Source organism: Giraffa tippelskirchi, chromosome 12 (genome assembly GCF_054371585.1).
Source record: "Giraffa tippelskirchi isolate mGirTip1 chromosome 12, T2T-mGirTip1v1.2.pri, whole genome shotgun sequence".
In the NCBI taxonomy this organism is placed as follows: Eukaryota; Metazoa; Chordata; class Mammalia; order Artiodactyla; family Giraffidae; genus Giraffa; species Giraffa tippelskirchi.
In genome coordinates, this window is record NC_137286.1 from 33,536,991 (window position 1) to 33,560,235 (window position 23,245).

General features: G+C 55.0%; 1 protein-coding gene across 14 annotated transcripts in view; it reads left to right on the plus strand.

The window, feature by feature from the left end:
• The first annotated feature begins 238 nt into the window (after window positions 1-238).
• Window positions 239-23,245, plus strand: part of CLK3 (CDC like kinase 3) — a 31,879-nt gene continuing 8,872 nt past the window's right edge. For 3 of the 14 annotated variants that reach the window (XM_081549445.1, XM_081549436.1, XM_081549448.1), the window contains exons 1-3: window positions 18,113-18,203; window positions 21,819-21,970; window positions 22,641-22,857. In XM_081549445.1, the coding sequence (XP_081405571.1) occupies window positions 21,819-21,970; window positions 22,641-22,857 (369 nt within the window). In that variant the 5' untranslated portion in view covers window positions 18,113-18,203. Of the gene's footprint in view, window positions 461-17,783; window positions 17,958-18,112; window positions 18,204-18,582; window positions 18,991-19,035; window positions 21,205-21,818; window positions 21,971-22,640; window positions 22,858-23,245 lie in introns of those variants that run through there. The other 11 variants (XM_081549446.1, XM_081549437.1, XM_081549450.1 and 8 more) reach the window with 9 other exon arrangements.

Genomic DNA, 23,245 nt, shown 5'->3' on the forward strand with positions numbered 1-23,245 from the left:
CAAGTGCCTTTTTTCACTTAGGGCTGGGGTGACCCAGCCTGGTGATGAGAAGGAAGCAGAGCGTAGAGAGTGGGTCTGATTATCGTTCTGGCCCAATTATCCCCACGCCGCGCACAGCAGGGAATCACCTGAAGGACTCCAGCATCCCGGGGACCAGCTTTCCCAGCCACTCTCCGCAGCCTCCCTCACCTCATTGGTCAGGGCTGGGCATGTGCCTTCCGCGCAGCCAATGGGGCGAGGGGCGGGGCGACTGGGAAAGTCGCGCGGTGAGTGGAGGGAAGCCCCCAGCGCAGACCGCGTCTCCGCCCGCGTCCCTGAGAAATGGAGTGCAAGTTACTGACCGCAAAGAAGGAGGAGTTGGTGGCCTGGGGCTTCTGGAAGAGAAGGTTTGTAACCACCACGGGAAGGAAGGGGAGAAGGAACCGACCAGACCAGCAGGACCCGGCTGCGCTTGGAGACGGTGAGTACAAAGCCCTGCAGCAGCTAGGACACAGGGACACAAAAGAAGGCCAAGGGTGGTGGGGTGGTCTGTACCGAGGGAACAAGCCGGAGCCGGGTCTGAGATAAGCCAGTGGAGGGCAATGCTCGGCCTCCAGGGAGGACCTCTGGGACAGGGGGCAGTCCTCTGGTTTGGAGGCATTGACGATGTTTTCACTGGTAAGGGATCCAAACAGGTCCATGTGAGCAGGATGGATGGGTATTTACTGTCCGACTCCAGAATGTGTGGAGGAGCCCTAGGGCAGTGGGACCTCAAGCTGGCCCCAGGAAGGTTCTGGAACCCAGAAGCACTGCCCATGGAAGGTATTTTTGCCCTCCCAAAGACCAGCCCAACCTGCTGCCTGAGCTACAGAACAAAATGAGAGGACCAGACCAAAGGTCAAGTTTATGTCTTCTGCATGCATGAGACACCCTGGTATGTGCGCTTAGTTGCTGAGTCTGTCAACTCTCCGACCCCATGGACTGTAGCCCGCCAGGCTCCTCTGTCCATGGGGATTCTTCAGACAAGAATACTGGAGTGGGTTGCCATGCCCTCCTCCAGGGGATCTTCCCAACCCAGGTCTCCCACGTTGCAGGGGGGTTCTTTACCATCTGAACCACTAAGGAAGCCTGAGACCCCTTAGGCTGAAGCAAAATCTCTCTGTCCCAATTTAACTTTCTGGGAATTGTCAGCTCCATTTACTCTTACTGAAATCCAGCTTTTTCCACAGAGAAAAACAGGATCCCCAGTTTAGTTTTATGTGTCCAGTATTCAGCCTTGGATGGATTACTCTTCTGTGCCAAGTCAAGTGACCCTAGGAAGGAGACCATTGATTCAGTTGGGTTCGGTACCCAGTGCTGGATCTCTCAATGGAGAATTCAGCAGCCCGCACAGTGGCCTGTATATGGCAGGGAGGGTGGAGAACATTTTGCAGAGGATGATGCTGGGGAAACAATCCCAGAGATGTTCTGTCCTGTCACCCTGCCAGAGTCCTCCTTGGCAAAACCCTGCTTCACTTAAGGCCGTTGATGGAGGGAGTGTTCAGTGACAGCATCAAGGAAGATTCTGGGGGCATGTGGCCCAGTTGACAGAGCTCTGTGAGAAAAGGAAGCATACAGGAAGGTAGGGAGGGAAGTTCAGAAAAAGAAAAACAGCCAGATGACCTCGAAGGGGATGTAACCCTAAGCGGCCTGGCCCGTGGACATTGAAGGTGGCCCTGCTACCAAGCTCAGAATAGACAGTGTGAAATAAGAAACCACCCTTCTGGGACAGGTTAGGGAACCAGGGGACTGACCTGCTGTTTTGCTGTGTGACCTCAGGCAAGTTACTGCCCTTCTCTGGGCAGTTTCTTGTCTGTGAAATGGACACTGTAGAGCACAAGTAAATGAAAACTCACTGTGAAAAGTCGAAAGCCCAGTGCCAAGGCAGTGAGACAGAGGATCCTAGCCATCACTCACCTGGCACAGGGGCAATCAGTGAGCCACCCAAGCCCCACAAGGATCCCAGCATCCCCACTGGCCACTCCCTGCCCAGCTCTACTCTGAGCCACAGGGTCCCTTTGGGAAAGGGCCAGGCAGTCTCACCCACGAAGTCAGGAACCTTATGGCACATGAGCATTGCAGGCCCCATGGCAGGTGGGGGACAAAGACAGCCTCTGACTGCAGCTACCTACAATAGGCTGACAGAGAGCTTGTCCTTGGGGGCTAAAGGCATAGCCACAGGGTCCTCCCCTCTCCCCAAGGGTCCTTGTCTCCCCCTCCTTGGTTTCCTGAGGCCTGTCAGTCCAGACCCTCTGTGCTAGGACTGCCCGGCTCACTGGGGCTGGGCTGGGGACTGACCTCAATCGTGTGCTGCAGGGCGAGGCTGTGAACCTGTTTCCTGGTGGCTCTGGGCTTCAGTCCCCACACCACTTTTCTTCCCCAGCCTGGGCACTGGCCCTGGCCACCAGCTTTTCTGAGATACTCCTCTCCTCTATGGTTCCAGGGCTGTGGCTGAGGTCCGGGAGTGGATAAGACAGAGGCTTCCCCCGACAGAGGGCACAGGGGCAGGGCAGGTACCAGGTATGGAGTAGCCCCAGCCCTGTCCAGAGAAGGGCGGGCAGCTGAGGAAGCCAGGCGAACCAGGCAAGGCCCACACTGGAAGGACCCTTCAGGCCTCTGTTTCTCCCTCCAGTTTGCAGACGGAGAGACAAGGGCAAAGAGAGAAACTGGGCCTGAGTCCCACACAGAGGTAGGGGGTGCCCCTCTAGAGAATCCCCAAATGATGCCTTCAGCTAAGAGCTGGCTGGAGGTGCCTGTCCTCCCAGCACTGGTACAGCAGAGCTGCACCAGCTCCTGCTTCCTGAGGACATAGTTCCCAGCCTGAGGGTCCACTAATGGATCTGCGCCCCCCCTTTGCTCAGGATCCCCAGAGAGCAGCTGAGGCAAAGGACAGGAGCCCCCATCCAACTCCTCCATGCAGAGTCATAGGATGAGGCCTGATCACTGTTAGTGTGGTATCCAAGCATGAACAGTACATAAACTCCAGGCCATGAACATGCTACGTTGTCTGTCATTGGTGGCTGCTCATTATATCCAATTGTTTCCTGAACTTAATAAGAAGTGGGAACATAAACTGATGATTCTTCCAGTAGTTTGGGGCCTTTGTTGTCTAAGATGTCCTAGTTTCAGTTCTCTTTGTGTGCTGGGGAACAGCATGTAGATTTTGCTTTGGTTTTCAGAATTTTCTTTTTTGAACATAGGAGGCCTTTAAAAGAAATGATTTGCATGTGATCTCAGTGTATTGTAAGACAGAAGTAGAGGTTCTCGTTTGAAGCTGGGGCAGGGTCCCGGGCTCACTGGGCCCCCTCCTCAGTCTCCGGAACCCGATCCTGCACAGGGCACCTGGGGACCGCTGGGCATAAGCATGCATTGCTTTCATCGGCCAAGTCAAGTGTTCTGTCACCACTGTCATTGATTTGGTCTTCATAATTTTACATTCTGATTTTAACCAGAATTGTTCCCTTTTGAAAATTAATTTTATATTATGCATTCTTGATTTGGTTCATCAGTAAGTGCTATTATTCATAAGACCTATGATTCTAGTGGATTAGGGGAATTGATACCTTTTTGCAGTTTTGAATAAAAGCATTTCTAATTTCTAAATTATCATTTATAAAATTCTTATACTTCAACATTTTATGTCATCACATGCTGATTTAGTATTGTTTTATATTAAAATAGTCCTTTTCCCTATTGTGCTACCATTCATTCAAGTGCCATTAAAGTCCTTAAAATGCATTTAAAGAAAAAAATAGCCAAGTTGACTTTCATACCTCATACAAACAGATATATTACAAACATATACGAGGGAGGCAGTGCCTTGGATGGATGTAATATTTCTCACATCTGCCTGTACTGAGAGATTAGCAATTAGTATGGTCGTGTCACCTTGTGCTTGGAATTGAAAATTTTAAAATCATAAAACTTTAAAGTCAGATCAGGGATTTACAACTGTCTATTTTGGTAGTGCCTTAGGCAGCGTTTCTAGAGTAAATTCAGGGCCCCCTTGTTGCCTATGCCTTATTTGACATACTTTGCCTTATTAATTGTGTAAATTTTCTGGAAAATCATCTTCAATAAAATTTCTCCTAATCTCTTTAAAAAAAAAAAGAAGTGGGAACAGTGCCTTGTTGGTGGAACAATGGATAGATTATGTGGCTAAAGCCCCCCTACACAGTTGATCTTGGGTCTCTGGTTTTATGGCTTTAATACTGACACCCAAACTGGACCCCAGGTATAAAGAAGCTCAGGGGCACCAGAAATTGGCACGGTGCCCCAGGTCTTGCGTGATCCTCACATCTTCCTTTGAGGTAGGTACTGTCAGTATCCCCATTTTGCAGATGAAGAAACAGAGGTTTAGAGAGGGCGGACTTGTTCATGCTAACCTAGTCAGTTGTCAGTGGTCAGTTTTCTTCCCCTCCAAATTTTTCAGTGACTAAAAATTTCTCTGAATCCAAAAATATTGATGGGTGATACTCCCTCAGTGCTTCCTGTGTGACTGATTCCACCCCACCTGAGAGCTGCCTGAGGGCAAGCCCAAGTCCCTAAATCCCATTCAATCTCCACATCCTTCCCTTTCTCAGTCCCTGTGCACCAGGTCGGGCCCACAAAGCCTTGACCCTGATGCATTTGCTTTGTGCCGGTGAGGACTGAGTGCTTGGTCCCCATCCAGGGCCACCCCAAGACGGAGCAAGGGCCCCAAGGCTCAGATCTTGGCCCACAGTAGAGACATCCTGATCCCGATTCACAAGCATTCTCCTCTCCACCTCCAGAGTTCACCCTACCTTCACCTCCCAGGTGGCCTTGGCCTCTGTCCCAGACCCTCTGTTTCCTGGGGACAAGGACCCAGTGTAGTCTTAGAGGGCCTGGCCCACACCATTGCATCCTCTGTCTGGGAGGCCCTACTTCCAGCCCCATCCCCAGCCCTGAGGGAGGGCAGCCAGGACCAACCACGTCAGCTGTCACCTTCTCTGAGGGTGGGCGGGGGCCTGCTCCCAAGCTCTCTCCTCTGTCTCTGGGGTCGGGGGCCCACCCTGGACACTCCTTGGGTTCCGTTGTGGGCCTCGGCTCTGGCAGCACCTGGGGCCTGGTGGGGACAGCAGGACCCTGGCCCCTTGCCCTCATCTCATTCTGAACCTCCTTAACCCAACCAAGGCCAGTGGGCCACTCCACTGGGAAGCAGGCCATAAAGAGTAGGAGAGAGCGTGACCGAGGGACAGCAACCCAATGGATAAACCAAATAGGGTCATGGTATCACCAAGGGTCAGAACCCCTGAGTCCCGCCAGTACACTCCCAGTGCACAGATGGGGACCTGAGCCCTGAGTCAGCAGAGGGTTTGTCCAAGGCCAGCAGGCCACAACGCATCTCTGTGTTCTTGAAAGCCTGTTGCCAAGAGACCCAGGGAGGATTCCACAGCAGCCTCCTCCACAGACAGTGGACTGGAGGCTGAGGGGAGTTGGCTTGGCTGGTGCCCACTCAGTAAATGTAAAAGTCTGGTCCCCAAAGAGAAGCCAAGCTGGGCCCAGACCTCCAACAGGCCTGGAGCCCACCTTGCCTGCACAGACTCCAAGAGATCACCTGGGCTCTCTGCTAGAGCCTGCGCCTGGGGGAAGGGGGCGGCTGCGGAAGACTTGGGAACATCTGGGCTGCTGGCCACCCTCCTTGGCCGGCTGCACTCTCCCGGTTCTCACATTCCCGTCCTCGGGTGTGGGCAGACCTGGGTCACACTCACCAGAGGGCACAGACCCTCACCCCTAGTAGCTCACGTTGCAACTTCCAGTGCCAGCTGCACCCGGAGTCCCGCTCCTGCCCCCAGTCATCCCGTTCAGCCTAGAGTGCGAAGCCCTTGTCCATTTGTGAGCAGAAGGGCTGCCTCAGTCCAGGAGGCTCCACACTCTGGACCTGAACCCCCAGCTCTGCAGAGGCCCGGACAAGGAGTTTGGGACCTATTATACAGACAGAAAATCTGAGGCCCCATGAGGGGAAGGGGCTAGTCCCTATGACGGAGATGGGGCTGCCTGCTTTTTGCACTAGGTCCCTGGTTTCTGGCTTGGGGAAGACTCTGGGGTCTTCAGGAAGGGCTTCTTGGGGGTCCTGTCTCCAGGTGGGCCCCTCTTCCCCCAACTCCAGACAGCTCCCAGCTCCTTCCACCTTCCATCTGGATCCTGGCAGCCCTCTGGTTGTTTTTCTTCTCCAAAGCCTGCATCTTGCTCCTGTCACTAGCCAGGGCCAGGCAAGGAAGGACAGATTGCAGCCCCATCTGAGGGGAACCCCACCCCCATCCCCTAATGCCAACAGACACCCCCACACAGGCTCCTCCATCTGGGCAGGGCCTGGCCTGCAGAGAGAAGCCCAATTTCCAACCTGGACCCCAATCTGCCTCCCCCACGACTATGTGGATGAGGTGTCTGGGGGCTCACTAAGCGGGCCCTCCTGTGGACATGCCAGCCTCTGCAGCTGTGTCAGGGTCCTGGGATTAAAGGAGGGGAAAAACAAGACAAAGAACAGCTGGGTCCCCAAGATCCCAAGTCACACCCAACCCAACCCAACAAGAAGGCAGTAGGGAGGCTTCCCTGGTGGTCCAGGGCGAAGACTCTGAACTCCCAGTGCATGGGGTCCGGGTTCCATCCCTGGTCAGGGAGCTGGATCCCACGTGCTACAACTAAGACCCAGCACAGCCAAATAAGCAATTTTTTTTTTTTTTTATAAAAGGAAGAAGAATGAAAAAGAATTATAAAAGAAGGTAGCAGGAAGCACATTGGAAGGTGTTGTAGGTTGAACTGTGCCCCCTGAAAGAAAAAGGTGTGCCCCAGAGTGGGACTTCAGTTGGAGTTGGGGTCTGTACGGAAGTAAATTTAAAATGAGCTCAGTAGAGTGGGCCCTGTGCTGTGCTTAGATACTCAGTTGTGTCTGACTCTTTGCAACCCCATGGACTGTAAGCCCAACAGGCTCCTCTGTCTATGGGATTTCCAGGCAAGAATACTGGAGTGGGTTCCCATTTCTTCTCCAGTGGATCTTCCTGACCTAGGGATCAAACCCTATAAATAGGGGAAATCTGAAAACACGGGTGCAGAGAGAGTGCCTTGTTCACATGCCTCGGAAGGAGCCAACCCTGCCGACACACCTTGATCTCAGACTCCAGCCTCCAGCGCTAAGACAGTACGTTTCTGTAGGTTAAGTCCCACCTTGTACTGGGTTATGGCAGCTCTTGGGGCTTCCCCCGTGGCTCAGCAGTAAAGAATTTGCCTGCCATGCAGTAACCGCAGGAGGCGCTGGTTCGATCCCTGGATCAAGAAGATCCCCTGGAGGAGGACATGGCAACCCACTCCAGTATTCTTGCCTGGAGAAACCCATAGACAGAGGAGCCTGGTGGGCTACAGTCCATAGGGTCGCAAAGAGTCGGGCACAACTGAAGCAACTTAGGAGGGAGGGTGGCAGCCCTAACAGGCTAACCCAGAGGGTATGTAAGATCAAAGCCCCACGGCAGCTCTTTGGCCCTAAAGGGACCCTGCTTCACAAGGGGAACTTTAGCCTCAAAGCAGCCAGGCCTGCAGGAGTGTGAAGTGTGTAACAATAGCAGCTAACATTTTAGGACTATGTGCCACATGTCCAGCACAGCACTGAGCCTTTCACAGGCTTGCCCAGTTTAATCTTCACAGCCAGCTGCTGAGGGAGGAAAACTGTTACTCTTCTTGATTTTTACAGATGAGGCCCAAAGAGGCTTCCCTGGTGGCTCAGTTGGTAAAGAATCCACCTGTAATGCAGGAGACCTGGGTTCGATCCCTGGATTGGGAAAATCCCCTGGAGAAGGGAAAGGCTACCCACTCCAGTATTCTGGTCTGGAGAATTCCATGGACTCTATAGTCCATGGGGTTGCAAAGAGTTGGACACAACTGAGCGGCTTTCACTTCACTTCACTTCCCAGAGAGGTGGAGTACACAATGTGGGCATACAATAGTGTAATGTGGGGCAGAATTTAATGAGCCAGTAGTCAGTTTCCATAGCCCACAGTCCTTTTTTTTTTTTTTTTTTTGCCTCCTTGGGCTTTTATTGTTGTGGTGCACAGATTTAGTTGCCCTGCTGCATGTGGCATGATAGTTCCCCGACCAGGGATTGAACCCGTATCCCCTGCATTGGAAGGTGGATTCTTAAGCTCTATTTTGGGGACAGTGAAGCCCACAGAATCCTGGGATTGAAAAGGAAGACAGACTGAGGTAGAGACTCTGAGAAGAGGAGGGTGGAAGGAGCCTGAGGTGGGGGATGGGACTAGAGGTGGAGAGTGCTGGAGGCCCTGGGCGCCCCTCACAGCCCCTGCAGCCAGTCGCTGGTGCAGTGTCAGACCCTGTCCAGCTGCTGCCCCCTCTCCCTGCTGTGCTTAGCCCATCGGCCACTCCACACAGGACCCTCATGATGCAGGACCAACTTCTAGGTCACCCCCTCTGCACAAGCACAGGGCCTGGGGCTCACATTCGCTCACAGGTGAGTCCTCGGAGGGGCCCCCAGGGACTGGAGAGAGCGAGGTATCGCAGGACAGGGGCGCGAGGCTGGGAGACCTTAGCGCTGCGGCCCACATCTACACTGGTTACAGGCCATCTGCATAGTGTTTGCACAGGGCTCCCCTGGGTCTACCTCCTTCCTTCCCAGAGCCTGAATCTGCCCAGAGGGCCCAGCCCTCGGTCACTGTGTTCTTTCAGACATGAGCCACTGCACACCCCATAAAGAGGGGGTGTGTCTTCAGGCCCCCACGGAGATGTCTCCGACCCTCAGTAGTCTGGGCTGAGAAACAGACAAAAGCCGAGATTTTTTTTTTTGTACACATGTGCAGTGGCAGAACTGGTACTGCAAATTTGCTTCCTTCAGGAACTGACAGCCTTCTCAGAGCCCAGCACTGGACCCCAGTTTGAGATCCACTGATTTAGACCAACTCCACCTTCTCTGGGGCTTCCCTGGTGGCTCAGACAGTAAAGAATCTGCCTGCAGTGCGGGATACCTGGGTTCAGTCCCTGAGTTGGGAAGATCCTCTGGAAGAGGGCATGGCAACCCACTCCAGTATTCTTTTCTGGAGAATCTCCATGGACAGAGGAGCCTGGCAGGCTACAGTCCATGGGGTTGCAAAGAGTCAGACACGACTGAGCGACTAAGCACAGCACACAGCACAGCCACCTTCTCTGGGGCCTGAGGCCAGCTCATCGCTGCGGCTGAGATGCCCTGTCCCTCTGCTTCAGTCACAGCAACCGAGCGACTCTGGTCAGGGTCCTGTTGCACAGCACACATCCCGTCTGGGTCTCTCTGCCGTCTCCTCAACGTCTGTATCTATTGCTCTGTGTCTGTGTGTGCGCACATCTGGGAGGACGTGCATGTGTCTCTGGGTGAGTGTCTGAGGTGTGTCTTGGTATGTGTGCGTGTCCCACAGTCTGTCTGCCTGTGCTGGCCAGGAAGAGGCCCCCTCCAGGAGGAGCTTGAGTTGAAGTCAGGTGGACAGAGCCTGGGACCCCCAGGAGGAGCTGGAGTTGAAGTCTGGTGGACAGGACCTGGGATCCCTGACCCTGTGCTCTGGCCCCGTCCCACCTATCACAGCAACTCCTCACCTACTCCACTTTTCATCTGGATCAGGGACTATTCACAATACGCCCGGTTCCATGTCTCTTCTCTCTGGGCCTTTTCAATAGTTCTTCCCTCTTGTTGAAATACCCTTAAAAAAAAAAAAAAAAGGTTTTTGGCCATGCCTCATAGCATGTGGGCTCTTAGTTCCCCGACCAGGGGTCAAACCCACGCCCCCTGTATTGCACGCAGAGTCTTAACCTCTGGACTACTCTTTGAAGTCCTGAGATGCCCTTTTTTCTTTTGCTCCTTGAAGATGCCTGGTCATCCCTCAGTGAGGATTTTGAAGCCCAGAAACCCCCTCTCTAGGGAAGACTTTGCTGTCTGCCGCCCCACCCGCAGCTCTCAGAGTGCCTCTCCCCTCATCAGGCACATTAAATTCTAACTGCCTGCCTGATGTGTGCCCCCTCTTATACCAGAAGCTTTGGGGGACAGGGAGTGGTCTGCTCTGACTTCGGTTCTTCTGTGTGAGAAAGAGGGTCAGTGTGTAGTGGGTGGCTGGTGCATGCACGCTGCAAGAAAGAGCAGAGATTGACAGGGCACAATGACGAGGAAGTGATAGGAAAGAAGTGGAGGACACAGCCAGGGGCATCCTGAGAAGGGGGAAGAGATTCATTGGCATGCCAGGGAGAGACAGGACAGTGGAGATGAGAATGGGGAGAGAGAGGAAAGGGGTGGACAGATTGCACGGATCCGGGGAGGCCAGACCTTATTCTGCCTCTGAAGCCCCTGCGGTTCTTCCTCTGTAAATTTCAGGGCCACTGCTACCTGCTGTCAGCATGCCCTCCAGTATTCAGCCACCTTCTCATGAAGGCTGGAATGTGATTCTTCCTCCTCCAACTCTTTCCTGAGGGGCACGGGTACCTGCTAGACCTTGAGTGTGCAGTAGTAGGAATGGGGCAGTCTGGGCACCACATGGACCTCAGATCACTTTGTTTTTACCCATGTTCAGTGATTCCTGTCCAAGTTGCATGGAAGTCCTCACTATGTCCTGATGGCGGGGATGGGGAGTGGGGCAGAAGGCTCTATCATGCCTCCCTGCACACATGAAGCCCTCTGTTCTGAGCACTTCCACTCCCAAGCATCCTGACTTGAGCTTAGCAGCTAAGGTTACCTCACCTCCCTCTGGCCTGGCCCTGGGCTGACAGGTGGGGCTCAGCCATGAGGAGGGGAGCCAGGACGGGTTGGCGCTGACAGGTCTCCCACATGCTCCCAAGAATGATCCAGAATGTGATATCCAGGAGTATTGATACCTGGGAAAGGGCATCTGGCCTTTGCCACATGATTTGGGGTTTGGGGCTCTGGTCTCCTCTCCTTTACCCGTGGTGACAGAGGCTGGCTCACCTCCTGCCCGCAGGCCATCCCACCAGTGTGAGAACAGCACCCCTACCCCAACCAGCTTGGACACTGAGGGGTGGGCCAGCCTCCTGACCCAGGGCTGCCCCTGGCGCTGCTAGCAGCACTGACTTCTCCCCCAGCAGCCAGACATGCTCTGCTTCCAGGGCCACACAAGGCTGTCTTTTCACCTCGTAGCTGCTCTAAGCAGGCCCCTAGCTGTTGGTGGCCCTGGCCCAGTTCCTCTGAGAGTCTCTTGTTCACCTGTGAAGACCCCCACTCTGCCCAGAGTCATGATTCAGCCTCAGGGCCAGGGAGTGGCTCCCCTGCCTGGGATCTGTCTGCTCAGGCTAGCCCGTGGGCCTTTACGCCTGCAGCTTCCTCCTCCTGAGTTCTTGACCTCCGCATCCTCTGAGACTCAACCCTTCCCGGAGCCCTCCTCTGACCATCCCAGCCCACAAAGTCTTCTCAGAACTCCAGGCTTCAACTCTGGACCAAATGATTTAAAGCTGGACAGTTCCTCGATGCCCACCAGCAGAGGGTGCTGTTTCAGTGGACCTACAATGTGAACCATGCTCACCAGAGTAGAGTTGTGTAGGGGGCCTGTTCCAAGCTGTCCCTCCTGATCATTCTTTTTTCCATGGTGTCCTTAGGGCCCCTCAACCTCAGGATCCCCAAGGACAGGGCCCAGGCCCCCCTGGTTCTCTGCCTCCGGCATAGGTGGGTATAGCCTGGCTGAGTTAGTACCTGGATTCCCTGAAGGGCTGACAGGTTCCCTGTTGTGGTCCCCCAGGGTAAGCATCAACAGCGGCTTCTCCAGGAAGGTTGAGCATCTACAGGCATCTCAGCTGCCCCCATCAAGACTCTGTCTGAGCCCTGAGGCCCTCCCACCACGGCTCCTGGCCTAGTACCAGCATCTCCTGCAGGTACACTCAGTCTAGGGGCTCCTCCCCATCTTCAGACCCACTGTTAGGACCCTGAACAAGCTCTTCTCTGCCCTCTCGACTGTTTTCCCATCTGAACCTGGAGAGAAGTCAGCTGGATGATGGCAAGGTCTTCCCAAATGTAGGGAGGGGGATGTCCCCTTGGGCTGAACAGCATCTCCTGCACCACCCTCCTTCCCTAGCTACTGCTCCAAGAATGAAGACCTGGGAATGAAGTATAGGGAGGGCTGAAGGTGTAGGAGGGCTAGTGTTCAGGGCCATACCAGGCTCCCACTTGAAGGGGGCCTCTGGTCATCCCTACCTCAGGGGCCCCCAGGGCCAGGGGACTGTCAGCTCATCTGGCCCAGACACACATGGGCCTTTTCCACTTCTGTCTACAGTAGCAGGAAAGTGGAAACAGAAGGGACTCTCTGCCCATCCTCTGCCACTCCACCCCTCTCTCATCTCCCGGCACCATCTCTTGTCTTCCGTGTCCTTGTCTGGCCTCCTCCACTCCTTCTGTCCCTGTGATTGCTACAGCTGGTGCCTCTCCTGCTCCAGGCAGGCCACAGAGCATTCCACCTGCTGGGTTGGTGGGGGAGGGGGGAGGGGGGTGTGGAACGGGACAGCAGGGGAGGGCTGAAGGCAGCACCAGCCCCTGGAGAGGGCGGGTCCAGCCTCACCACACACATCCCCCATACCGGCAGGGCAGTGTCTGTAGCCCCTGATAAAGCAGGTCTTGCCTACCCCACCAGCTGTGATAAGCCTAGCTGGGGGCCCAGTATGGACCTGTGCCCTGAGGCTCTGAGGAGCTGCCCAGCCTTTATCACTGCTGGCTCCAGATGTGAAACCCTCCACCTCCAGTTGGACTCAAGACACATCCCCTTCTCCACCCAGCTCCTCATGGTTCTGGAGCTCCAGGAAAAGTACAGGGGATGCTGTTGTGGGATGCTGGAGAGTTGGCGGGCAGGTCAACTGGGTCCCCAGGGTCCCCTCTGGCCTGGTAGGGAGCCATGGCTCTAGAAGGGTCAGTTGTGGGCTGAGACTCCCAGGCCACTAAAGGCTTAGGTAACTATGCCATCATAGGTAGCTCACATGGGACGGGGGTGCTGGATATCTCCCCCAGAAGCCTCAGTTAGCATAACCCTCTCTCCCTCCCTGGGGACTGAAGCTTCACCAGGGGTGACTGGGCTTATGAGGAAACTCTCCTGTCCACTGAGCTAAAACCAACTACCTCCCTCCCTCTTACTCTCCTTGGGAGGGGAGGGACAGAGGTTCCCTGGTCCGTCCTTTGCGTCTGTCTGCTGCTCCCAGCCTCACCAGGCAATGCACCAGACACCTCCAAGGGGTCCATTCACAGATGACACTTTCAACATGGTAGCCCTGGTGGGGACTCCATTTCCCTCTGTCTCCTTTGGATGACCTAGACCCTGACAAGACTTCTTCCTGGGAACATGACATCAGACATGGGCCCCAGCCCTGAGCATTCTGGGGTTTTCAGTCTAGTAAGGGGAGTTTGTTTGCTCAGGTGACATCCTTGAAGCTCTGGAGCAGCAGGGAGGATCAGGGGGAGAAGACCAGAGTTTTACTTTCTGCTTCAGAGCCAGCAGCTCACTAGGCCCTGCTGAGTTCCAGCTCATGTTCCCACCTCTGCAGCGCCTGTGCTTGATCAGACAGGGCCTCCAGTGCTGCCCACAGGCAGCCATCTACCACTGCCACCTGCTCTCTGCCAGTTACACCCGTCTCTGCCTCCAGTCTTGCTCAGGGGCCCTGTCTGAGCACCTGCCAGGAAAAGAGCAGGCAGGCTTTGGCAGGGGCCCCAGAGCCTTCCACACCCACCTCCCCTACATTCACCTGCATCCTTCAGTGGGGCTCAGTGGCAAGCACACTCCAGTGGCCAGGGGCGATGGGAGTGCTGGGGACAGCAGGCAGAGCCAGGCATCAGTTCATGGGGTTCTGCTTCCATGGATCCTGACAGCAGGACAAAGGGGAGTCCCTTCCTCAGATGTGGAAACTGAGGCCCTGGGGCTGAGTGGGCACCTAAACCCTTCAACCCCAACCTTTTGCCCAGTATGCTCCCTGGTGATTCAAATTTCAAATAAACACCAGCCTCAACCTCACTGAACAGTTCTCAATTCCAACAGATTCCATGATCTGTGGGTGCTGACTATGGCCTAGCCAATGCTGAACAACCACGGGTTCATTTGATCCTCCCGGGTTTGGGGTAGAGGGACGGAAGTTCAGAGTTTGGTACTCATTTGCCCCAGGTCATACAGGTAGTCAGTCCACCGCGACCTGGGCCCACGTTCCCCAACTACGCTGCTCTCCTTCCTAGTGTGGGAGTATAGCAGTGGCAGGAGGCAAGGGAACATTTGGGGAGATGTTGTATTTCAGCTCTGATATAGGGGGTCAGAAGCCCTTGGTTCAAGTCCTTGCTTCAGCACCTCTCTGGCTTTCATGGCTTCAACTGTAAGATGCGGGCCTTAACTACAACTGACCTGCCTATTCCTCACATACATTCCCAACCCGCCCCTGCTCAGGATGTACCTCCACCCACCAGGCCCTCTCCCTTCTAGACACCTTGACTCTCCTCTCCAGACTCCAGGCTCAGGTTCCTATAGCTCCCTCCTCAGCTGTCTCCCTTGGGTTCACCATCACACAAATCATCTCCAAAATGGACCATGAAGACCAGCCCCTGCCCCCACTTCCCACGTCCTGGCACAGCACCCATAACTCCACCCTGGCTGGGTGCTCTGTCTTTTCCACTTAGAGGCAGGGACTCTCTATGGGCAGCCCCCAGCCATTACTGAGACCTTGAGCTTGCCTGGCTTGGTTTGAGGGTGAGGACTGAAGGTTTACTGCAGCAGGAGTGGCACGGGCCAGGCTGTTGAGCTTGTGTGGCCAGCACAGAGGAAGCACACCCACCAAGGGCTGTGGGAGCAGAGAGAAGGGAGCTTGACCCTCCCTGGGAGCTCCCAGGAAGGCTTTCCCGAGGTGACCCTTGGGCTAAGGCCTGAAGGTGAATTAACTGTCCTGGAAAGGGTAAAGATGGATGTGGCAGACAGAGCAAGAACAGCAAGACAAGGAGGGGATCAGAAAAGCTGGGGTCTGGAGAGAGAGGTAAGCTGGGCCAAGAGCCCAGGGCGGGCACAAGGGAGATGAAAGGGGTCAGAGTTGCTGTGGGGCTCAGGTGGCTAGTGGCAGGGTGTGGGGCAGAGGCATCTCCTTGGTGTGGCACAGAAAAGATTTGGTGGGCATATGGGTTGAGGCTCTGAGAAAGAGCTTAGACCTAAGGGGTGGAAGATGTGGAGTAAACCTTCTCTGCAGGTGGCCCAGGCCCTGAGCTTCTCAGCCATCCACTGCCAAGGTCTCAACCATCCAGCACTGGAGGAATGAGGGGTGTGGGGTGTGTGAACTAGGGGTGAAGCAGTTGCCCGTACTTTACTTTTTCCAAGTGCCTGATACTCTGCCTCTCTTTCTTCTAGGTGTGAGTTCTTTTAGGAACAAAGAAACAAAAGAATGAGGCTCTAAGGTAGAATTTCAGGCAGGACAGCTGCTAGACTTAAGATTTTAGAGAGGGAGCTGGGAGATGGCACCTATTCTACTTTAAAATTTTGTTTTTAATTTATGTTATGTGGCAGCCTGGATGGGAGGGGAGTTTGGTGGAGAATGCATGCTCAGTCGCTCAGTTGTGTCCAACTCTTGTGACCCCATAGACTAGCCCACCAGGTTCCTCTGTCCATGGGACTTTTTCAGGCAACAATACTGGAGTGGGTTGCCATTTCCCTCTCCAAGGGATCTTCCTGACCCAGGGATTGAACCCACGTTTCCTGCGTCTCCTGCATTGGTAGGCAGATTCTTTACCACTGAGTCACCTGGTTAGCCCTCCTTTAAGTTAATTGCCTTCAATACCGGTACCAGAAAAGCCACATTCTGTTTGGCTGGGAGAGAATAGATACATGTTATATGTATGGCTGAATCCCTTGTTGTTCACCTGAAACTATCACAACAGTGTTAATTGGCTATACCCCAATACAAAATAAAAAGTTAAAAAGTAAATTATAATGCCAACCCTCTCCAGAAGTATAACCAGAAATTGAAAAGAGAAAAGAATTTTATGATTTTTTAATTCTTTGGTTGCACTGGGTCTTCCTTGCTGTATTCGGGCTTTCTCTAGTTGTGGTGAGTGGGGGCCACTCTTCCTTGGGGTGTACGGTCTTCTCATTGCTTGGCTTCTCTTGTTGCAGAGCAAAGGCTCTAGGTGCACAGGTTTCTGTAGTTGCAGTTCTAGGGTTCTAGAGCTCTAACTCGAGCTCCAAGACATGTGGAATCTTCCTGGACCAGGGATTGAACCTATGTCCCCTGCATTGGCAGACGGATTCTTATCCACTGTCTTATCCACCAGGGAAGTCCTCTATTTTACTTTTGAAAAAGAAAGCTCTGCTTTTTTCCTGGGTTCTCCATGGTAGGAGGGCTAGTGGGAAGAGGGCCCAACTTACCCCCTCAGAGCCTGGTGCCCACGGCAGGGCTAGGGACAGGAACCTCTCTTGAGCTGCTCCTCCCTCAGTTGCCAACGTGATCCCGGCTTCCAGGAGCCACAGGATCTGTGGGCAACACGAAGAGGTGGGAGGAGATATCAGAGTCCTCCCACCGCGACTGAGTGGATGAAACCCTTAGATGAAACCTGGCTGTTAGGGCCACAGGCCATGGGGCAAGCTTCGAGGCCGAGGCAAGAATGGCAATTCGGACTCCTAAAGGCTCAGGATCTAGGGGCGCAGGCTTCCGGGCTCTCGGTCACCAACTGCACACTAGAAGCGGTTCCTGAATTTCTATACTGGGGAGCTGGGTGCGTTTGGTTGGAGGGGGACCGGGAGCCGGTTTTCAGGCTGCAGTAGTGTAGCAAGCACCCCGTTTTTACTTAACTTCGGTTGTTTATTTCCAGTAGGAATGGTGGAACTAGTGGAGATTTGGGGGGTACTAAGCACTCGCTCAAGCCACGCCGTCACACGCCAGTTTAAAGAAGAGCCAGAGGTTAGACACTGGAGAGCTCCGGGGGCGGCTCCGCTCCTGCCGAGCTTGGTTGGCGGGGAGGCAACGCCTCGCGTCAGGGGCGTGCCCAGCTCTCATTGGTGCGGGACTGGGACGGGGCCAGGGAGAGGGCTGGCGGGTACCGGGCTTCCGCGGCGCGGTCTCCCGGGGAGGGGCGGGGTCTGGAGGGATTTTGTGTCCCTGGCGTGGCGCGGGGACAATTAGAGGCCGCTTCGCTTAGCGACGCCAGCGAGAGCCCGGGGGCGAAGAGTGCACGCTCATAAACCCAAAAGACCCGACCTCACTTTTGTCATCTGGAAAACAGGGCCTCGTTAACCCGCCCTGGCCGAGAGCGGAACTGTAGGTGGGCGGGCTTTGGTGAGCCGCGGTAGAGAGGTTCACCGAGTGACTCCGGGCGAAATTGCAACCGGGTCTGGCCGCGGCGGGGCGCAGGGCTTTTCTTTGGTGGGGGCTTACGAACTGAGAAAAAATGCTGGTCCGCTTACTGCCATCCTCCAAGGATGCTCTAGGAAAAGGACACACACCACCAACCCTTTCTTCCAGACCCCGTCCCATCAGAAACCCCGCGTACAAGACTGTCTGGTATCTGCTCAAACTGCTGTACACCTACAGGGGGGCTTGGGTGTGCCGCCACGGCTTAAAAAAAAAAACCTGCACAAAGAATAAGGTCTCATTTGCTTCTTCCACATAACCGGTAGTTGGGACCGTCTTCTCGAGCCTCCGTGACCTTTAGCGCCCTCCTGGGCCCCGGAGCCAGGCGTTGCGCTCAAGCCTAGTCTGGTTTCACGGAGGCGACAGCGAAACAATGCCCTCCTCCCGGCGCGCAGGAAGGGACAGACGGGCACGGGCGGGGTTGGGGCTCCACCTTTTGGCTCTCGGCGCAGTCCGCCGCGGACCGGGCCCCTGTCGCGTCTTTAGGGCCTACGTGCGACGCGACACGGCGGGAGGGCGGACCGCGGTCAAGGACTTCCCCTCGACCCTACAGGAACCAGGTTCTGCCGCTGCCCCACAGAGCCAGACCGAGAAGATAGGTCCTCCAGAGCCTTCGAGTCGGGGGCTAGAGCGGCCGGGGCTGGGGGGGGGGTGGTTGGCGCCGAGCCGGGTCTAGTCTCGGGCTGAGGACGGCTGCGTCACGCGAGGGGCGGGGTTGCCACGGGCGGAGGCCGGAGCCGGAAGCGGAAGAGGCGATCGGTGCGGGGAGTGGGGCCTAGCAGCAGCCTGAGCCTGGGAGACTGTGAGTGTAGTGCCCGGGCCCGCGACGGGAGCAGTGGCGGGCGGTGAGTCGGCGGGGCGGGCGCGCAAGGTGTGGGTCCCGGGGCTCTTGGTTCGGTCTCGGGCTACTCCCTTTCGTTTTCTTCTCGGCCCACCTCAGGCCACGGCCCCGACCTCTCACCCCTGACCCGCCGCTTCTTCCCCAGAGGGCGATCACCACAGACCCAGACCGCTTGCTCCCGCGTGTCGGCGTCCGAGCATGAGAGGCCTCTGAGGCCCCTGCAGGGATCCATCCGGTTTTGGCCCTGCAGCCTGCCCGCGGAATGGGGTCGGGGCCCTACCTGGGATACGCTGGAGGGGCTTTCAGACCCTCCCCTCCGCCTGGCTCGAGGCTTAGTTCGCAAACACCTCTTCCCCGCGCGGCTTGGAGTTTGATTCCGACCCAAGCTGGCCTGCCTCCCCCGCCCCCCACCCGCCCACCGCAGGTCTCCCCTCGCCTCCACTGGCGGCGGTTACGGGGGACGGGGCTATGAGATCTCTGGGACCCGAGCGTCAGGAAGGGACGCGAGCGAGGGCCGCAGGCCCCCTGCTTGTTTTGTTGTGATGATGGATCCTCTCCAGCCCTGAGGAGGGGCCAGGCCAAGCTGACAGTACAAATGCCCGGGCTGCTCCTCGCTCCGGGAGTCTCTGTGCTTTAGTTCCGGGTGCGGGTGTCCTGGTGTGGAGCTGGGGTGGGAATCGCCTGAGCCAGGGCTCCGTCGAAGCGGAGTTGGCAGCCTTCCAGCTTCCCTCCTCCATGCCCTTGAAAAGGAGGAGCGTTTCACCCGGTGGTGGCGGCTTGCAAGGTGGCAGGTTTGAGGTTGCAGTGGTGGGGCAGCGTCAGCCAAAAATAACCGTGGGGCGCTGGGGTGGCAGGGATCCGGGAGGGCAGCCGCTGACCTGGCTGGCTGCTCTTCTTGTCAGCCCAGTTCTCTGGCCAGGAGCAGCAAATGAGATGTAAGCCTGTGCTCAGAAAAAAGCTGGCATCCTCTGCCTGGTTTTCTTTGCCTTACCTTTTTCTTCATTGTGCAGAGCAGAGCCTTCCAGAGCATAATTGTGGCCCTTACCTTCTTTTAACAACCTGTTTGCAGAGGTCTAAGAATTAGAGATAATTGATGAGAAATGGGCCCTAGAGCCCTAGCTGGAAATAATGAGCATCTGGTATTTCCAATGTTTCACCTGCCTAGAATGTGTTAAAGGAAGTTATATTCTCTATGATTGCCTTGTATTTTATATAGCTCTTATACTTGTCCTCTCCTTTGCCAAGTTGGCTGGGAGATCGTGTTATTTCCATTTTCCAGATATGGTAACCAAGGCCCAGAGTGACTTGTATAAGGTTAAGAGACCAGTAAGCAGCAGCACTGGGATTTTGTTCAGGGTTTTCTAACCAGAGCTCTCTCCTCTCTGGTTCCTTGGAAGGGACTTTTAAAATGTCCTTAGGTGGCACTAGTGGTAAAGAACCCGCCTGCCAATGCAGGAGATGTAAGAGATGCAGGTCCTTCCCTGGGTGGAGAAGATCACCTGGAGAAGGGCATGGCAACCCACTCCAGTATTCTTGCCTGGAGAATCCCATGGACAGAGGAGCCTGGCAGGCTACAGCCCATAGGGTCACAGAGTCAGACATGACTGAATTGACTTAGCATGCACACACTCAGTGCTCTTAAGGCATTTAACACAGACCCAGAGGTGTTACCTGGAACCTTTTTAATGTTGTTAATGAAAAACTGCCTTCAGTATGTCTTGTGGGCCCAGACCTGTGCTAGGCATTTGACCTTAAGGCATGTACTAGGGATGTTACTTAAAGGGTGGCATAATTTAATCCTCACAGAGCTCTGTAAGAAATTACTATCCCAGTGTTGCAAGAGGAAGCTGAAGGTTGGAGTTGTTTAATAACTTGCCTAAAGGCACAGCTGGAAGTGGCAGTGCCAGGATTCAGATTGACTTCTCTCTGACTCTGAAGCTGTGCTCTTTCCATTAACATGACCATGTCTGTACATGAATCTTGTAGGTCCCAAGAGGGAGTCTTTGGCCTGTTGTGGACTAGACCAGGTCTTCCAGGTCTGATGCTTTGCCCAGTGAGGATGGGCAGTGCTTTTGTTCTGGTCACTGGAGCATCTTCCGTGTCACTTAGTGAGATGTGAGATACTGCCTTCATTCCATTACTTGGGGACCTGACCCAACCATAATGGCAGGGAAACAGTGAAACATTAATAAGTCACCAAAACAGAACTGCGGTCTGAGCTCTTGAACTGTTACAAAATATTTATCTCCAAGGGTTACTGGGGCCTCGACTTTCAGGTAGAGGGCAGAAGACAGCTGCTAGCCAGGAGATTGAGGGCAGTGACTTTCTTGGGATCCCAGGAAAGCTCCCAGGTGTTTTGTCAGATATGCTTTGGTGACTTGCTCATTCAAGGAGAGCTGTTCCATCCTTTTCTCCTCCAGACAGACCCTTCTCATGAGATGGGGCAGCCTCAATGGATTTGTCCAAAATGTGCTTCATCAGGCAAGCCCAGGACTGACCACCATTGGTTGGCTATGGCCAAGTGAAGGATTGGGAGGGAGGCTGGCTATAGTCTCTGACCGAGCCCTCCCAAGGAGGCAATGTCAGGTTTTGGGGTATGGGTGGAACAGGGAGCTGGCTTCACATAGCTCATGGCTGAACCAACCTGGCAATTTCCTGTGGTGAACCTAAATTCCCACTGAACTAGGAATAGTGAGGTGGGGCCCTTTTGGCCTGCCTCTCTGAACACAGAGCCTGCCAGACAGACAGCCTCTGGCTCCTCCTGAGATGGCCACAGAAGAGGGTACTGGCGCAGGGGATTTAGAAGAGGGAACAATAATGGTCCTGTTGGGGGTGAGGCACTGCCTGGCCATGGCCCCAGTGGCAGGTGGTCTAAGGGTGCTGAATAGGCCTCAGGCAGCTAACTTGGTTGCTCTGAAGACCCCTGGCATCTTTACTGATTCTGAGACTGAATTTAGACCAACAAGGGCTGGACAGACCCCATGTCTGCTTGACCAGACCATCAGGTGGGCTCGGGAATGTTTTGGGGCCCCTCTTTGTCTGAGGGCTAGTCTTGTCATTTCTGCCTGTGGCTCCTCACACTGATTTGTGGTCCTTGCTCCCTTGAGTGGGGTACAGTTCAGGGCCTCAACCAGGCAACTTGGCTTCTCAAACTCAAGGTTTTTTCACCCTTCGCTCCTGCGTGTTGGCTCCCTGCCAGCAGCCTTTTGACTCTGACCTCTGGCTCAAACAGAACAGGCCCTTCATAGGACCCTACAGACAAGCAGGAGGGAACTGAGCACAAGAGGTTCCTTTTCTTCTTGGGGGTCTTCTGTGGTGCTCACCAGTCCCTTCTTGCATTCTGCCTCAACACCAGTCCTGGCTCACCTGGTTCCCTAAGTGCTCAGGCCACCAGGCCAATGATGCTGTGCTGGGGAGGCAGCTGTTTGTTCACCAGCAGAGAAGGGTGTTACCCATTGTCTGCTGTTTAACCAGTGTGACCTCAGAGTTCTTCATCACTTCATAAACCCCTGGGAGGGGCTGCCCCCAAACAGAACAATGGGCCTCTTCTTGAGGAGTGCCTAGGCAGTCCAGTGGCTGGCTGAGTGTTCAGCAGGGCTTTCTATTTCTCGTGGCCTAGATGCATCACTGTAAGCGATACCGCTCCCCTGAGCCAGACCCATACCTGAGCTACCGATGGAAGAGGAGGAGGTCTTACAGTCGGGAGCACGAAGGGAGATTGCGATACCCATCCCGAAGGGAGCCTCCGCCCCGGAGATCTCGGTCTAGAAGGTGAGAGGGAATTAGGTTGGAAGAAAGGATTCCTTCCCTCTTTGGGCTAGGGAGATAGTCTGGAGGCTTGTGGCACCCTGGGCCTCTTCAGGTGACTGCCGCCTCTGCCTGGCTGCACCTGGATCACTACCCCGTCCTCTTCCATCTCCTTCTCTGATCTCACCTGCATTCCCTGGCCTCAGTTCACCGCCATCCTTGCCACCCCTTCTTTCTCTGTCCTTGAGTCTTCCTTCTCCTAACATGTTTCCCCGTTTTGTAGGCCAGCATCTCCCCTGGTAACCTCTAAGCCTTCCTCAGTGTGGGTTAAGAACATAATCTCAGCCCTTTCCAGAGGTTGGTCTCTGGTCTTATCGCAGCCCCTAGGCCAAAATTATATTTTCAGCAGGCCACAGAGAGCTCTGTGATGGGGGAGCCCTCACAGGCCCTCCGCCATGCGCACCTTCCCCATGCTCTGCCTCCTGCGGCCCTGGAAGGATGCCGTCAGGAGCCCCAGGTCTGGAGACTGGAGTTCACATACATGTGCTCCCCTCCCCACCTCCCATAGTCTGGATGCCTCTGCTCCAACAGGCGACCCTTGTGAGCCCTTTGCAAGGACCCCACCACACAAGTCTTGCCTGGCAACAGGAGCCTGCTTGGGGGGAAGAAGTTCTGACCAGTTGACTCTTGGCAGCCATGACCGCCTGCCCTACCAGAGGAGATACCGGGAGCACCGTGACAGCGACACATACCGGTGTGAAGACCGGAGCCCATCCTTTGGAGAGGACTACTATGGATCTTCACGTTGCCATCATCGCCGGCGGTCACGGGAGAGGGAGCCGTACCGGACCCGCAAGCATGCCCACCACTGCCACAAACGCCGCACCAGGTCTTGTAGCAGCGCCTCCTCGGTGAGTGGTGGCCAGAGTGTGCTGGCTGGGGCTTGAAGGCCCCGTCTCTTTCTAGCCTTCTCTCAGGCTGGCTGGTCTGGGTGAGTACTGCCAGCCATACGCACGCGCATTTGGTGTGTGTGTGTGTGTGTGTGTGTGTATTTGTTGTCTGGTCCAGTTGCAGGGCTGAGCAGGGGCCCAGCTCCTCTGTCTTCTGGCCCACTGGCAATGGCAACTTAGGGGTTCTGGTTCCGGCGCTGGCTGGCCCCTGGCCTCCCTGTCTCCACACTGCTCCAGGCATAGGCCACGTGTGCGAGTGGCCAGGGACACTTCTTCAGGATCCTTAATAGGGTTGCTGGTATATGGTCTGGAGCTGTTTGACCTGGTCCGTCCCACCCAGAGATTGCCC